General features: G+C 48.4%; 1 protein-coding gene and 1 long non-coding RNA gene across 3 annotated transcripts in view; one reads left to right on the plus strand and one right to left on the minus strand.

The window, feature by feature from the left end:
- The window catches only part of LOC128815119 (uncharacterized), a 42398-nt gene that overhangs the window by 21988 nt on the left and 4705 nt on the right, over positions 1 to 15705 (minus strand). Inside the window, exons 4-5 of one of the 2 annotated variants that reach the window (XR_008439554.1) lie at positions 7080 to 7177; positions 3111 to 3809 (exon numbers count right to left, since the gene is read on the minus strand). This is a non-coding gene — a long non-coding RNA (uncharacterized LOC128815119). Of the gene's footprint in view, positions 1 to 3110; positions 3810 to 7079; positions 7178 to 15705 lie in introns of those variants that run through there. The other variant, XR_008439555.1, reaches the window with a different exon arrangement.
- On the plus strand, positions 1465 to 15349 carry ADRA1B (adrenoceptor alpha 1B). Its single transcript, XM_053991526.1, has 2 exons — positions 1465 to 2986; positions 14468 to 15349. Exons 1-2 carry the CDS (start codon positions 2014 to 2016, stop codon positions 14968 to 14970), a joined length of 1476 nt encoding a protein of 491 aa, XP_053847501.1. The 5' UTR covers positions 1465 to 2013; the 3' UTR covers positions 14971 to 15349.

Here is a 15705-nt window from a genome sequence, read left to right on the forward strand (position 1 = left end):
CACAGTACATTTTGTAACAGGAAAATCAATATAGAGTAACCCAGAGTACAGCAGAAAACAGCTGGGAGACGTAATCTGATGACAGAAAGTTGAGAACAGGATTTTGGCAGTTTTTTATTCAGCAAATCTCTCACTTGTTGTTTTTCATGGCACTGAGTTCTAAAGATCTGAGATTTCTCCCCAAAGTGTCACAAGATGAAGAAACCAAGAAACCACTTTTGACATTAAAGGCTATTATCTACAGAATAAATCATTACTTATATTTTGCTTTATAGGCTACTGTAAGAGGATGACTCTTCCCAGAGCTACGATGAGTTAACAACATCAGTGACCTCAGAGCCCTGAGCAAAGACTCAGGAAGATACTTCAGCATCAGAGGACTAAAGGTAAAGTATTTCCTAAAGTAAATCCTTGTCTCTGCCTTCCCTGGGGCTGTGGGTGGGGGTGCTCAGTTCTGCTCAGGGCTGGGGCTCACAAGAAACTCTGCCTGGAAAAGTTACAGAGGTGGAAACGAGGAGATGAAGCCACAGATGTGCCCAGTGCAGAGTACAGAACAGCATCAAGATTTTGCTGATCTGTTACAGTTTTATTTTACTATCAGATTCTTAATTAGAAGCAAACTCTATGCCACCATTGAATATTGAATACCAATACTGAATAATGAATAGTACAAATAAACCAGGGATTTTTGGAACCAAGCTATTTGTCCTTAGGAGATGATTAGCTCTCTAAAATGATACGTGACTCACAAAATAAACTCCAATATATTTCTTTAACGGGCAAAAGGCTAACAGATCATTTTGTCCCGAAATGATTTTGTCTCCTGGAATGCTTTTTTCACCACGTCCCACCAAGGATATTCTTTCTCAGATAATGCAGCTGTTTTTTACAGGTGTGCACTGCAGGGTCCTGTGGCCAGCGCCGGGTTAAGATCGTGATGTTCCCCCGGTGTCACCCGGCCGGCATTGCCGTCTAGTGCTGTCCCCACTGCTGTCCCCACTGCTGTCCCCTCCCTGCTGTCCCCACTGCTGTCCCCACTGCTGTCCCTCCCCTCAGTGTCCCCGCACCGCCACCGCAGGGTCCCCGCACTGACAGGGCACTGTCACGCAGTCCCTGCACCGCCACCGCACAGTCCCCAACAGCCGCTGGCAGTCACTGCACTGTCCCCGCACCGCCACCGCCACTGCGCTGTCCCCGCACTGTCACAGCCCAGCCACCGACAGTCCCTGCACAGCCACCGCAGGGTCACCGCACTGGCCCCGCACCGCCACTGTCCCCACTGCCTTCCTCTGTCCCTCTGTCTCTCTGTCCCTCGGTCCCTCCGTCCCTCGGTCTCTCTGTCCCTCCGTCCCTCGGTCTCTCTGTCCCCCGGTCCCTCTGTCCCCTGGTCTCACTGTCTCTCTGTCCCTCAGTCCCTCTGTCTCTCTGTCCCTGTCCCTCTGTCCCTCTATCCCTGTGTCCCTCTGTCCCTCTCTCTATCCCTCTGTCCCTCTCTCTATCCCTCTGTCTCTCTGTCTCTCTGTCTCTCTGTCTCTCTGTCCCTCTGTCCCTGTCCCTCTGTCTCTCTGTCCCTGTCCCTCCGCCTCCGGCGCGGCCGCTCCGGGGCCAGCGCAGAGCCCGCCCCGTGTCAGGCACGGCAGCAGCGCAGCTCCCCCGGCTCCGGGCAGGATTGCTGCTCTGCTGCTGCTCTGCTGCTGCTCTGCTGCTGCTCTGCTGCCGCTCTGCTGCTGCTGCCGCCGGCAGCGGCTCCGATGGGCAGTGCCGGAGCCCGGAGCAGCCCCGTGCGGGTGGCTCCGGCTGCCCCGGGCTGCCCGGGCCGGGCGGGCTCTCGGTGCCGGGGCTCTCCGTGCTCTCCGTGCCGGGGCTCTCCGTGCTCTCCGTGCCGGGGCTGCGGCTCCCCGGGACCATGAATTCTCCTGCTCGCACTGCCCGCGGCTCTGCAGCCACTTCGCGGGTCCAGAGATGACTTTGAGCTGACTCGCCGAGGGACACGACCCCAGCTTGCTATGGAGGATGAATTTTAAGATGAATACCTACCTTGGCGATACATCCAATACATCAATACCGGGATATTTCAAAGGCTCTGCACTAAATTATGGCAATTTTTCTGCAAACAACTCCAACGAGACAGGTAGCGACCTGGATTCACCTGCCTTGGCCACCAGCAGGGCGATCATTGTGGGGCTGATCCTCGGTGCCTTTATTCTCTTTGCTATCATAGGTAATATCCTGGTAATTCTCTCAGTGGCTTGCAACAGACATTTAAGAATCCCTACGAACTATTTCATCATTAACCTGGCCATAGCAGACCTGCTGCTGAGTTTCACTGTCCTGCCGTTCTCTGCCACGCTGGAAGTGCTTGGCTACTGGGTTCTGGGGAGGATATTCTGTGACATCTGGGCAGCAGTGGATGTGCTGTGCTGCACGGCCTCTATTTTGAGCCTGTGTGCGATTTCCATCGACAGATACATCGGGGTGCGGTACTCCCTGCAGTACCCCACGCTGGTCACCAGGAGAAGGGCGATTTTAGCTCTCCTGGGTGTCTGGGTCCTGTCCATGGTGATTTCCATCGGGCCTCTGCTGGGCTGGAAGGAGCCGGCCCCGCAGGACGACAGGGAGTGCCGGATCACCGAGGAGCCCTTCTACGCCCTCTTCTCCTCCCTGGGCTCCTTCTACATCCCTTTAATCGTCATCCTCGTCATGTACTGCCGGGTCTACGTCGTGGCCAAAAGGACTACCAGGAACCTGGAAGCTGGGGTGATGAAGGAAATGTCCAACTCCAAGGAGCTGACCTTACGGATTCACTACAAGCACGTTCACGAGGACTCCTTGAACAACACCAAATCCAAGGGTCACAACCCCAGGAACTCCTTAGCTTTCAAACTGTTAAAATTCTCCAGAGAAAAGAAGGCGGCCAAGACGTTGGGAATTGTGGTTGGCATGTTCATCCTGTGCTGGCTCCCCTTCTTCATTGTCCTGCCACTGGGTGAGTTGGGGGTGCGAGGGCAGGGGTCAGGGTGGGTTTGTTGGATCCCACAGAAATATCTTGGAAAGGAATCAGATGGATGAGAAGGAGATACTGTTGGGAGAGCTGCAGAGAGCAGATGAAAGGAAGGGAAGTCCTGATGTGCAAAGAGTCACGCTGGAACTTTGGGAAGTGTGCAGCTGCCCAAAGACGCTCACCCGCAGTCCTCAGGGCCTGTGTCACCCCAGGGGACAATATCTCCAGGGTTCATATCTTAAATCCCCCTTTGATGAATTGAAGTAGGTGTCAGAAACATTACCAAAAAGCTTTACCCCAAATCCTAGATGAGACCAGAGAGCTGCAATGGTAGGGGTTCAGGTCAGTGCCCCAGGTCTGGGATATAACACAGTAGGATTTTGGCATTTTAAGGTTCCCTGACTGGAAATGAACTTGGTTAATTGTGAGGGGCAAAACTCCCCTGAGCTTTGAGAAGCCGAAAAGTTCTAGTAGTGAGTTCAAACATTACTGATGAAGTCCCAAAAGCAAAGGAGATCCCACAGATCCCAAGGAAGGAGCTCGTTGGTGTCAGCAGCTCTTCGTTCAGGCGTTTCGGACGCTGCCATGGGAGCTTTTGGCAGCCACTTTGTTCACTTTCAACTTCCAAATATTGTTCAAGCATTGACATAGCCTTAACACATTGCTCAGTGTCCCCAGAGCTGTGAAATGTTCTTGTATTGTTTTTAATATTAGCACTACCTCTGAAGGGGAGTATCTCAAGACATTCAATTACTGAGCTCTCAGAAATATCTGTCCAAAATTAATTTCTCTGAGACAATCTGGCAGCCTAATTATAGAAAGAGGTGGATAAAGAAAGGGGAGAAAAAGCCTTTATTAATGTTCTGTATTTGTGTTTACTTAGTTACCAAACCAAAACATTTCTGATTGAGTGGTAAGCGAATATTTTTAGAGATTGTTGTAGAAAACTAAACTGAGTTCAGCAGCCTGGTCCTGGTGGAGTATTATAAAACTATAATTTCTGTGTATTATTAAGAAGCTTTACTGCTTCAGCTACTGCAGGGCAACTTTGTCATCTCTAGCTTATTATACTGAATTTTAAAATCTTTATGACTCAAGACTTGCATAAAGGTCACATTAAGGATGTGAAAAATTCCAAACAGAAGGAAAACCGTGAGTAAAGTTCTCTTTGGCTACTGAAGTTAAAGTCCTTGTGCTGGCTTTTGGAGGAAGTTAATAACATGAAACAAGCAAAAACACCCAGCTGTGGATAGAAATGTATTCCACCATATGTAGCAGTACGAGATTCGTAACAGTAGGTCATGATCCCCTGATAAAGCAGATGCCCTCTTTGATTTTGAATTATTGAAGGGAAAAAAGCAGCTGTGAACACAGCAGCTCATGTGTGTGGGTGGCTGGAGCCAGGGCTGACACCCCTCACCCAGCTCAGGTGTGGAGCAGCCCACCTGGGCTTGTCCCCAGCAGAAGCACGGACACAGGGCAGGAACAATGGGACACACCAACCAGCTCCCATAAAAGTGTCAGCTTTCCCTTTGAGGAGTTGTTTCAAATCTCCTGGGCTCTCTGGGAGGTTTAGTGAGAGGCTGTTAAACCACCTGAGGGAGAACTGATTGCTTGCCAGGGTAGGATTTTATCTCCTGTGTAAACTGTGCCAAGGCAGCAGTGGGTGACAGGCTGGAGCCTCCAGCACAGCACCAGGGCTGGCACAGGGGCTGGGGGACAAAGCCAGAGCTGGGGGACAAACCCAGAGCTAGGGAACAAACCAGAGCTGGGGGACAAACCCAGAGCTGGGGACAAACCAGAGCTGGGGACAAACCCAGAGCTGGGGGACAAACCCAGAGCTGGGGACAAACCAGAGCTGGGGACCAAACCAGTGCTGGGGACCAAACCAGTGCTGGGGACAAACCCAGAGCTGGGGACCAAACCCAGTTCTAGGGGACAAACCAGTGCTGGGGACAAAATCAGTGCTGGGGACAAAATCAGTGCTGGGGACAAACCCAGAGCTGGGGACAAATCAGTGCTGGGGACCAAATCAGTGCTGGGGACCAAACCAGAGCTGGGGACAAACCCAGAGCTGGGGACAAACCAGTGCTGGGGGACAAACCCAGTTCTAGGGGACAAACCCAGATCTGGGGGACAAACCCAGTTCTAGGGGACAAACCAGAGCTGGGGACCCCAGCCCAGCCCAGGTTGTGACCCCAACACCCCCAGTGTGGGGGCACTGGCACCCAGAGCTGAGGGCAGGAAGAGCTGCAGGGGTGAGCTCTTGGCAGTGCCATAAAACTGCTGGAATCCTGTTTCTGTCAGAAACCCTCTAGCTGGAAAAGGGGAAGGAGGGTGTCCACAGCACCCAGGATCCAAATATATTTCCACTGTGAGTATTTTCCCTTTGCTTTGCTGACTAGGAATAGGCTGTGTTTATCCCTTGTCCCTGATTTTATTTTTTAAATTTATGATGCAGTACTGTCCAACCCCTGTATTTTTATCTCCATGTATCAGTGCAGAGCCAATTGAGGATGTCAGGCATGATTCAAGCATTGCTCACTAGGACAGGTGGGAAAAGTCCCTTTCCTGACATGCACAATGCAGCTGCTCTCAACTGCAGCAGAGGGGAAAGAATTCCTACGGAGCTGTGAGCTGCACTCTTCATAGCAGGAATCTTTTGCTTTGTGTCTTGAAGACACAAAATTCAGTGAAATGCTATTAAAAACCCTTTAGAGAGCACCCAGTGGTATGAAATCAATTTCTGAGAGAGGCAAACTGTGGAATCCAAAAGGTGCTGATGTTTTCCAAGCTCTCCACTGGTCCCTGGGCTGTCCAGCTGAGACAGCTCCCCTTCCTGCAAGGACAGGCTTCTTCCTCAGCTTCTCCTTCTCACACCTCCTGCTTGCCCCAGTAACCCAAATCACACCCTCACATCTGCATCCTTGCTATTTCTGTTTCTATTTCTCTGCTCCCTGTTCTCCTCAGTAATTCCATGACTCTGCAGGAGGGTGCTGGCAAAGCAACTCTGGATTTCTGTGGTTCCAAGCACAAAACATTTGCCAAGCTGGTAAATGTTATGTCTGCAGCACCACAGCCCCAGGTCTGAACAAATCTACTTAGATGTAGCAGAGTTTCCTTGGCATTCTCAGCAATTTCCCAGTGAGTTTCCCAGGCAAAATTATTCTTTTTGCAGTCTGGCATTTCAATGTATTCCACAGCTCCCCGTTTGTTATTCCAGCCCAGAGTTATTCCATCAGGTGGCAGCTATGCCTGGGAACAGCTGTGGTGCTGAAAGCAGGCAGATTGCTTGGAAAAATGAAAAGAAATCATATCAATGCTTCCAGAGCTTTTTTCAAGCAAAAAATCCCAAGGAAATCTCTGAATCCAGTGCAGATTGGAATTCCAGCCTTGACACCACAGGCACAGAGCAGCATTAAATTCTCAGCACTGAATTACCCCCAGACAGGTCTGGGGCACTGAGCTGTGCTGCCTTCAGCACCTGGGGATGCAGAACTGGGATCAGAGAGAATGGTGTGAGAAATCTGGGTTATTCCTGTATTGGATATTCTTTCCAGGCAGCAGTTGAACTGCAGAACATCCTGGCTGCACATTTATAAAAGCTCCCTGCCTGTGCAAACAGTCACCCTGCCACTCAAAATTGTTTGTGATTCAATATAAAAAATAAACTAACGACATTTGTGTCTTTGAGACAACTTCTTGGGCCATAAATTCAGTGACTCAGCTTTGAAGAGTAAATATCTTGGTTTTTTTTAAATAAATGTTTCTTTTCATCCCTTTCATACAAATTCTTCCTTAGGCAGCAGGACTACATTACATATTCATTGCTGATAAATGATGAGTGAAAGAGTTTCTTTTTATTTAAAGGCTAGAGCCCTGCAGAACTAAGATAACACTCATTAAAACTCCCCCCTTTAAACAATGGAGTGACCAATTTTATGTCAATACCTTTGTTTAAAAGATGAATACAAAATGAAGGATTGTATAAGGAGAGGTTTGGTGTCACTCCTGTAAATTGAGATATCAGAGCACAGTTCCCAGACTTCTCCCAGACATTCCCAGAGGGAAAACTCACCAGGCACTTAACCAGGGCACTGCCCCAGCCTGCTGCATCATTCCAGTGGAGATCAGAGCAGGATCCACTGCCCAGTTCAGAGCCTGCTCCCACAAACCCTGCAAAGAAAAATAAAACTCTTGGAACTTAACTGACATGGGAGAGGTCCCAAGAGCCCCAGGATGAAGATACACCTGGTGGGACTGTCACTATGGATCAGGCTTTGGTAATCTCTCTGTAAGTAATAAAAAATAACATAAAATGTTCTGCACCTCGTAGGTCAGCCAACACGAAATTATTCTTAAAATAAAATGCTGTTTAAGTATAGAATGTGGATTTATGTTACGTCAGGCCAACCTCTGAGAATACCAAATTAGGCCCCTTGGTTTCCATGGGAAATCTTTCCAGGCTTTAGGTCTGGTGCCACTGGGCTCTGCTCTGCGCAGGGCTTTAGGCCTGGCTTATCTTCACCTCATTTGCCTCCTCTTCCCCTCCCTGACCAGTCCAACTCTCTGGAATCGATGACCTCGAGTTAATAGTTACAGAATTCAGATAAATTAATGAGATGTGGCAATCTGGCAGGTCAATCCTGGTGCAAAGTTCAGTTGACAGGAGACAGCAGGAACTGGACAGTCAAACATCCGAGGCCATTCACTGAGCAGCACAGAGTGTTTTGGCACGTGGGGAGCACCAGATTACTTTGGGATTATTTATTTTCCTACTGAAATAGCCTCCCTTAAGCCCTGGTTTAAACCTTTGCTTTGCAAAGGGTATCAGTTACCAGTCACTTACAGATGTCTGGGGTTTAGGAAAAAGTTGTTATCAAAGTAGGGGAAACTGCACAAAATCCTGGGTAATTCCTCTGTAGGCTTTGGATTTGTTTGTCAGAGGAACAAGGAGAAATCCTACAGTGGTCAGTATCACAGAAACAAATACACAGAGCAATGCAGAAAAGAACACAGAGAAATCACCCAGTGCTCACTCCTCAGCCTCTGGGATGGCAGCAGCTCCTGGGTCAGGTGGTCAGAGAGATACAAGGGAAAAAAAAATCAGTACTGAGCACTGGGCAGTGAGAGGAAATGTCCCAACTCTTGAAATCAAAGGCAGGAGGGAAGGGAGCCTCAGAGGAAATGTTGCTTTTAGCAGGGCAGTTGGACGTGAGGGGTTTGCAAACACTTGAGCTGCTCAGGCTGGAGGGCACAGGAGCAGCACTGAGGAAAGGGACACAAATCCAGGTGCTCCTAAAGCACCTGAGGCCAGAGCTCAGGGTCTCAGGTGCTTCAGGTGAAATACTGCCAGGAGCAAAGGAGGTTTTTCACATCTTTACTAAAACAATCCTGCATGACGCACTGCAAGGTTTGGAGCTGCTTTGATGGGCTTCCAGGTGAGCCCTAGGAGCTGGAAAGCAAGAACCATCCATCTCTGAGGGACCAGAGACAAAACCTGTACTGGAAGCTCATCCAGCACCTCTGTAACAGAGCTCAGCTCCATGCTGGAGCTATTTCCCACCAGCCATGGCCAAGACAGATTGGCTCAGCTGTCAGGCAGAAGCAAGGAGGAGAGAAAACACCAGAGCATGTTCAGTAATTGCAGATATTTAAGTACAATAAATGAAATGTCAGCAGACTCAGATTAGCTTTTCTAGGCTCCCTCAATCAGCTAATCTCTTGCAAAACAAGGATAACCTTGGCTTGTGTGCTGTCTACTCAGGATCTGCTGGACTCTGTAACTCTTTTGGGCTAAATAATAACAACAATGATGCTGTGTTTGTGTCCCTATGCACTGCCAGCTTTAGAGACTGAACAAGATTCTGACCAAAACTGATCTTGGTTTATCATATTTGTCTGAGGGCAGCACAGTTTAAACACAGGTGAGTTCTCTCAGTGGTGTAAGTCACAAAGCTGGGCTGGGCTGGGCTGAGAGGTGGTGCCCAGGGCAGTAATTCTGTGTTTAAATCCAAGGCATTGTCCCTTCAAAAATCAAATGTAGCTGCTGTGCCTTGCAACTGCTTGTAATGCAAGGAGGTGGAGCAGCTCTGAGGTTTAGGAAAAGATCTCATGCCTATCTGTACTCCTTGAAGTCCTGGTTTTATTTTGGCCACTCCAGATAAGTTTCTAATTTTGGAGCCCTTCAAAAGCTCTCAAACTTGAGTCATTGTGAATGGAGTCCATGCAGTTCTCATTGCAGTGATTTATTCATCTGAAATATGAGGCATCTGCTACAGGTTGTCAGTCCTAGGACATAAATTCCTCACAACCAGGACACTTTGGAGCTCTCAGCAACCTGGGATGGTGGAAGGTGTCCTATCCACAGCAGGGGTGGAACTGGCTGAGCTTAAAGTCCCTTTAAACCAAAACATTCCATGATTCCAGGATATTCATGATGTACCTATCACTACTCTGCGAATGACAGCTGCTGGACTTGGGACCCCATCAGATTTGTATGCTACCATTGTTACTTATAATTTATCCAGTTTTCCTTTCATTTTCCTTATTGAATTTGATTCTGCTTATTTTGGATGCTCTTCCTATTTCTCAAGATCATTTTCACTGTTTTCCAGCTGTTTTCCCTGTTATCCTAATCCTCTTCTCCAGCAGCCTCCCAGCTTGACCAACCCTTAGTTTTATAACCATCCTCTCCACTTCATCATCTACTGTTTGTAAACATCTACTGTTTGGGGTTTTTTTTCCTACATTAAATAAGTCCAGGGGAATGTAAACAAACACTGGATGCTGGAAGGGAAGAAATCAGGAGCTTCAGAAAAATCCAATTAGCTCTAAAGCCTTGGCACGCTGGCTTGGCTGAGCCCGTGGTGAGAAGGGCTGCAGGAAGCTTAAACAAAAGGCAACCACATCCTTTCAGCACATTTTAAAATCACAACTCTGCTCAGGGGCAGATTATTGCTCCTGCAGGGAGGATTGTGCTGGCTGTGCACACAGTGGATGTAACTCAGCCACCAGCAGCTTCCAGGAGTTGTGGCTCCTGCAGGAATCCCAACAGGAACATGGAACTTCTCAGCCTGGAAAGTCTCGTGCTGGTCACAGCACAGATCTGATCAATCCCTTTTCCCAGGGAAAAGCTCCATCAAAAAGCAGATTCCTTGACAGCAAGGCTCATTTCTGCACAAGCTGACTCCTGGGAGACAGATGGAGATGGGGGTTGATGCTGGTGAAGTTTCCTGTGTTCCCTGTCTCAGGGCTCAGCTGTTACCATTTGGTGTTTTGCAGTGCTTTCCCTCACCAGAGCAATTTTTAAAACCTTGGCATTTTCTCTTGAAAAGCTCACATTTAACTCCAGTCAGAATGGCTCCAATCTGCACCAAAATGGAATCTCTGAAAGAAGAGTGGCCCTTGAATTGCCTTCCTAGGGTACCTTTACCCAATCACTAATTACCAATTCTCTCTTTCTATTTTATGGTGTGCAAACAAGGAGGTTAGGAAACACTCTTTTTCAACTTGTTATCAATAGAGAGAAGGAGCTTCATGTTTTGTGGCTCTTTAACCTTCAAACAATGGCAAAGGCATGCAGGATCTCCAGATTCCTAGCTGGAATATCCAGTGGCACACAGCAAAGCCCTTACATGACTCTGTTGCACCACTGTATTGCAATAAATCCAGATGTTGAATTTGTTCCAGGAAACTGGAAAGGAACTCAACACACTCCCCCCATAGGTGTTTTCATCTCAGCAAAACTGGATTTAGAAGATTTTGAAATGCAATTCCTTTGTAAGGCACAGAAAACAGCACCTGACAGCCCCAAATTCATCCCTAGTGACTTGTTCTGAACTCCAGGGAATTCACAGTACTCCTCTCCAATTATTATCTAATCTAAGTATCAAATTCAGAGCAGAACTGATCATTCTATGAGTAATTTATTATACTTAATTGATATCAAACCCACAATGCATTAAAAATGAATGTTTAATTAAAACCTTCAGTGAAGAGTTTTCTTTAATTAAGAGTACAGCAATTAAGCCGTCCCACCCTGATATTTTAAGGACTTTTCCCAGATCCACTGAAGTCCTTATGAGCCTTTTCAAAGGGTTTCAAGGACTTCCCTGACTCCAGTGGACTCTGAATTTTAATGTCTCAGTGGTACTCTGCCTCCATATTCTGCAGAATATGTGAGGAGAATTAATGTGGCAAATTGTTTCCCACAGTGTTCCCTAATTTCATTGAGGAGACTTGACTGACTTTCTCTGTAATAAAGCATTCATTATAAAGAACCAGTCAGAGTCTAAATGAAATTAGTTCTTCCTAAATAAAATACTTCTTCATTCCTTTTTATGATACTTGCTCTTGCTCAGTGTATCTCCAAGCTCAGCAGCTCCAGCAAGCCTGGGAACTGTGGGCAAAAAACAGATCCCTCCAAACTGATCCAGCTGATTTTCTGAACTATTTCCTGTTCTCCACTTGTGCTTTGCAACAATCTCGTTGGTGTCAGTGGTGCAGTGAGAGGGAGATTGTGGTGCTGTGATTAATAAATCACAGGGTTAGTGCCAAGAAATAAAAGTGAGCAGAAAATCCACATCCCTTGGAGTGGATGTTAAACGTGGAACACCAGGAGAGCAATCACTTGGAGCAGGGAAATCCCTCTGGCCACCCCACCAGGAATAAATCACTGAGGAGAGAGCCACATGCAAAGTTTCCAGGCATTTTAAAGAGCAATTTAAATCAGCACAGGGCAATATTTAATCTCCTTATCAGGCTGCAGTGGGGAAGTGATTGGAGATTAGAGCAGGAAATATCAGTCTGGTGTTCAAGTGTGTCCAGCAGGCTTTGCTTTAGCATTTTATCAAGGCATCAAAACTGCCCACACTTGTTTGCTCCTGACAGGTTAATGCAGCTAAATAAAAGGTATTGTAGTTAATTAAAATAAATAAATTAAATTAAAGATCAGCATTTAGCTACAATAATAGAAAGGTTTTGAAACTGAGAAATTCAGGAGTAAATTCTTGTGTGATAAAGATTAAGGAAGCACAGCTTGTTTATCTGCATTGGTTCCCAGTTTTCATCTCTAGACTTCCACTCATTTTATCTGGCCTGCAAAATTCCTTATTTATTTATTTGTTTTATTTATTTATAGCATTTTCTCTGTCCACATTTAATCTGACTAAAAATATTTCAATTTGGTAGAGGAATGTCTCACAGATTTTCAGCTGTTACAGTATCAGACAAAGGCAGACCTTTCAATGCACCTCTGTGGATTAAAATTTGCACCTGAGAAAAAATAGAGACTCCTGAGCCACTTGATGAGGTTTGCTGGCCTTTAAGAGCTAAAAATCATTTATATTTTAAAGGAATTCCAGAAAACAATTTATCAGTTTGAGTTCCAGAAAGTTCCTTGTACATTATAGTGCTTTGTAGCTGTTTTGTGAAGCCACAGAACTTCTCTTTTCCCTAAACTGAAGGGAAGTATTACCAATTATCACTTACAAAATAAACCCTGCAAAGGTTTTGCAGCTGAGCATGGGGAAGATTCAGCATCCTCCTCATCTTGGCTGCAGTTATAAACTTAGATCAGCTTTTCCTAAAGCTTTATAAGAATGTAATGGCTCATTCCATGGAATCCCAGGAATTGTCACTGAATCCTTCACCTGAGGCATTCAGGAGACACAGTTTTGGGAGCTGCACTGATTTGGTATGCTGGAAATTTTTCAAATGCATTTCATGGTTTCTCTGATGTTTGACACTTTGTGCTCTGTAATTCCTGCAGCATCCATCAGGACAGAGGCAGGACCTGCAGGACCTGCAGGATCTGCAGCAGCTGCACAGAAAAGGCTCTGGCCAAACCCTACAGATCATTGCCAGCAGCACAGCCCTGAGGGACAGGGGCTCACCCTACAGGAGTCCTGAAAAACCCTAAAGTGCAGAGTTGTGAGGAAATCCCTTTAAACTCTCCATTTAACCCTGAGTTCCTCAGCCCCAGGGCAGAGCCAGCCCTGGCACCATTCCCAAAGTCTGCCAGGATGAAATCTGGGATCTGGAGCCATAGGACCCTTCATGCAGAGAGTGCAGCCCAGCCCTGGCACCATTCCCAAACTCTGCCAGGATGAAATCTGGGATCTGGAGCCACAGGACCCTTCATGCAGAGAGCGCAGCCCAGCCCTGGCACCATTCCCAAACTCTGCCAGGATAAAATCTGGGATTCTGGCTGCACAGAACCCTCCGTGCAGGGCGTGCAGCCCAGCCCTGGCCCCACACACGCTGTGCTGGCTGTGCTGGCACCCCAGAGCTGTTACCCAGGAGCAGAGGAAGTGCTCTTGCATAGTTTTGAGGCCCCAGGCACGACCTCTGCGTTGCTGTGAGATGGGAACGGTGCCCAGAATCACATCCCGCCCCTCCTGACAGCCACCACTGACTCAGCTGCTTTCACAGCCCAGCAAATCCGAAACCACTCCAGAGGAAAAGGTTCCTTCCCAGCCAGTCTGGGCTGACAGCTTCCATTTGAAATGCTCTGCACGCCTAACTCCAGTTCTTGACAGAGGAATTCTCTCCTTGGTCACAGAGCTGGATCCCCACTCCTTGGTCACAGAGTTGGATCCCCACTCCTTGGTCACAGAGCTGGATCCCCACTCCTTGGTCACAGAGTTGGATCCCCACTCCTTGGTCGCAGAGGTGTTTTTTCCCAGATGGATAACAGATCCAGCTCTGCTTGCCATAAAAATCTCAGACATTCTTTTCTCCAGCCCCAGTTGCTAAATTTAGCTGATCAATTACCACTCTAAGTACAGGAAGTGGATTCCCCAGTGTGAGCTTTTCATTTGGGCAGCCTCCTTAGGGAAATTGTTTGGTTGTGAAGGGAAGGGGAAGTATTCGCAGAATGACCTCTTGGTTTGGGTTACACCATTTTTATGAATGCCTGAGATGTGGGAAGTTCCCCAATTAACTTCAGGTTTCGGGAGGTTTGTACTCTCACAGGAATCTGGGTAAATGGAGGGGCATTCAGGAGCTGCCAGAGGATGTATTAGAAGTTTTGAGGTGTCTCTGGAAATGCTCTTTCTGAGGGGCCTGGGAACACTTTTCTTTAAAAATGACCTTTGAAAGCTCCTTGAAGAAGGCACAGCCTTATTTCTTGTGTGCCTCGTGCAACAGCCTGGACAAGGGAGGGTTGATCTGTCCCTGGGATCAGGAGATGTTCCTGCAGCAGGTGTGGGCCTAGAAACACAAGGACTGCTTCTTATTTTTTAATCCTTCATCAATGATGTGCTCCTTTCACTTTCAGATGGGAAATATTTCCTTATTAGCTTTAAAAATAACATTTTAGTACCAGAAGACCAACACTGAAAGCAACAAGCATAAAGGAGTTTCAAGACACAGATTGTAACAGTGATCTGATGAACATGTTCCCTTCCTAAAGGCAGACAAGCCCCTTATCTCAGATATTCTCTGCTTGTTTCCCCTGGACAGGATCCCTGTTTTCGGCTCTGAAGCCCCCTGAAACGATCTTCAAGGTGATTTTTTGGCTTGGCTACTTCAACAGCTGCTTGAATCCCATCATCTACCCCTGCTCCAGCAAGGAGTTCAAGAGGGCTTTCATCCAGATCCTGAGATGCCAGTGCCACCGGCGCAAGCAGCTGGGCTGGTGGCCCTACAGCTACAGAAACTGGAACCGCTGCTCCCTGGAGCACGCCCGGAGGGATTCCCTGGAAGACAGCGGCAGCTTCCTGAGCGGCAGCCAGAGGACTTTATCCTCGGCATCGCCCAGCCCCGGCTACGTGAGCAGGATCAGCCAGCCGCAGCTGGAGCTGTGCACGCTGCACGAGTGCAGGAACTGCAGCTCCCTGCTCAGCCCGGCCCGGGAGGGCGGCGGGCAGCAGGGCCACTGCCAGTTCTTCACCTTCCAGCCCCTGCCCGAGAGCAACGGGCACGGCCCCCAGGGCTCGGGGCGTGAGCCCACGGGCACGCCCTGAACGGCGGCGCTGCCCGCAGGGCGAGCCCCGCTGGAAGCGGCGGTTCCGAGCGCTCCGTGCCCTCCGGACACTGCCCTGCCTCACGCCAGGCCCGCGGGAAGCCGTGGAGCCGTGCTGGATCCTCAGGAGAGCTCGGGAAGGGAGCAGGGAGGGACGGGGGCTTCGTGTCACAGCAGTGCCCAGGGCAGGGAATGCCCGTATTCCCCGTGAATTCCCAGAGAAACCTTGTGAGCGTGAGCAGAGGGCGGGGAGGGTGCTGCACACGCCCTGGGAGGGGCACGCGGGACCCCTCAGGTGTCCCGGGAGAGCTGAACAGCCACACACACCTGTATGGAGACAGCGTGAAATGGGGTGGGCAGGGGGGGCCCAGCTGTGCCAGGGATGGATGGGGGGGTGGGGGGATGGATGGATGATGGATAGATGGATGGATGGATCCATGGATGGATCCATGGATGGATGGATGGATCGATGATGGATGATGGATGATGGATGGACAGGTGATGGATGGACAGGTGATGGATGGATGGATGGATGGATGGATGGATGGATGGATGGATGGATGATGGATGGATGGATGATGGATGGATGGATGATGGATGGATGATGGATGGATGATGGATGGATGATGGATGATGGATGGATGATGGATGGATGGATGGATGGATGGATGGATGGATGGATGGATGGATGGATGGATGGATGATGGATGGATGGATGATGGATGGATGGATGATG

This window comes from Vidua macroura, chromosome 15, assembly GCF_024509145.1.
Source record: "Vidua macroura isolate BioBank_ID:100142 chromosome 15, ASM2450914v1, whole genome shotgun sequence".
NCBI classification, from domain to species: domain Eukaryota; kingdom Metazoa; phylum Chordata; class Aves; order Passeriformes; family Viduidae; genus Vidua; species Vidua macroura.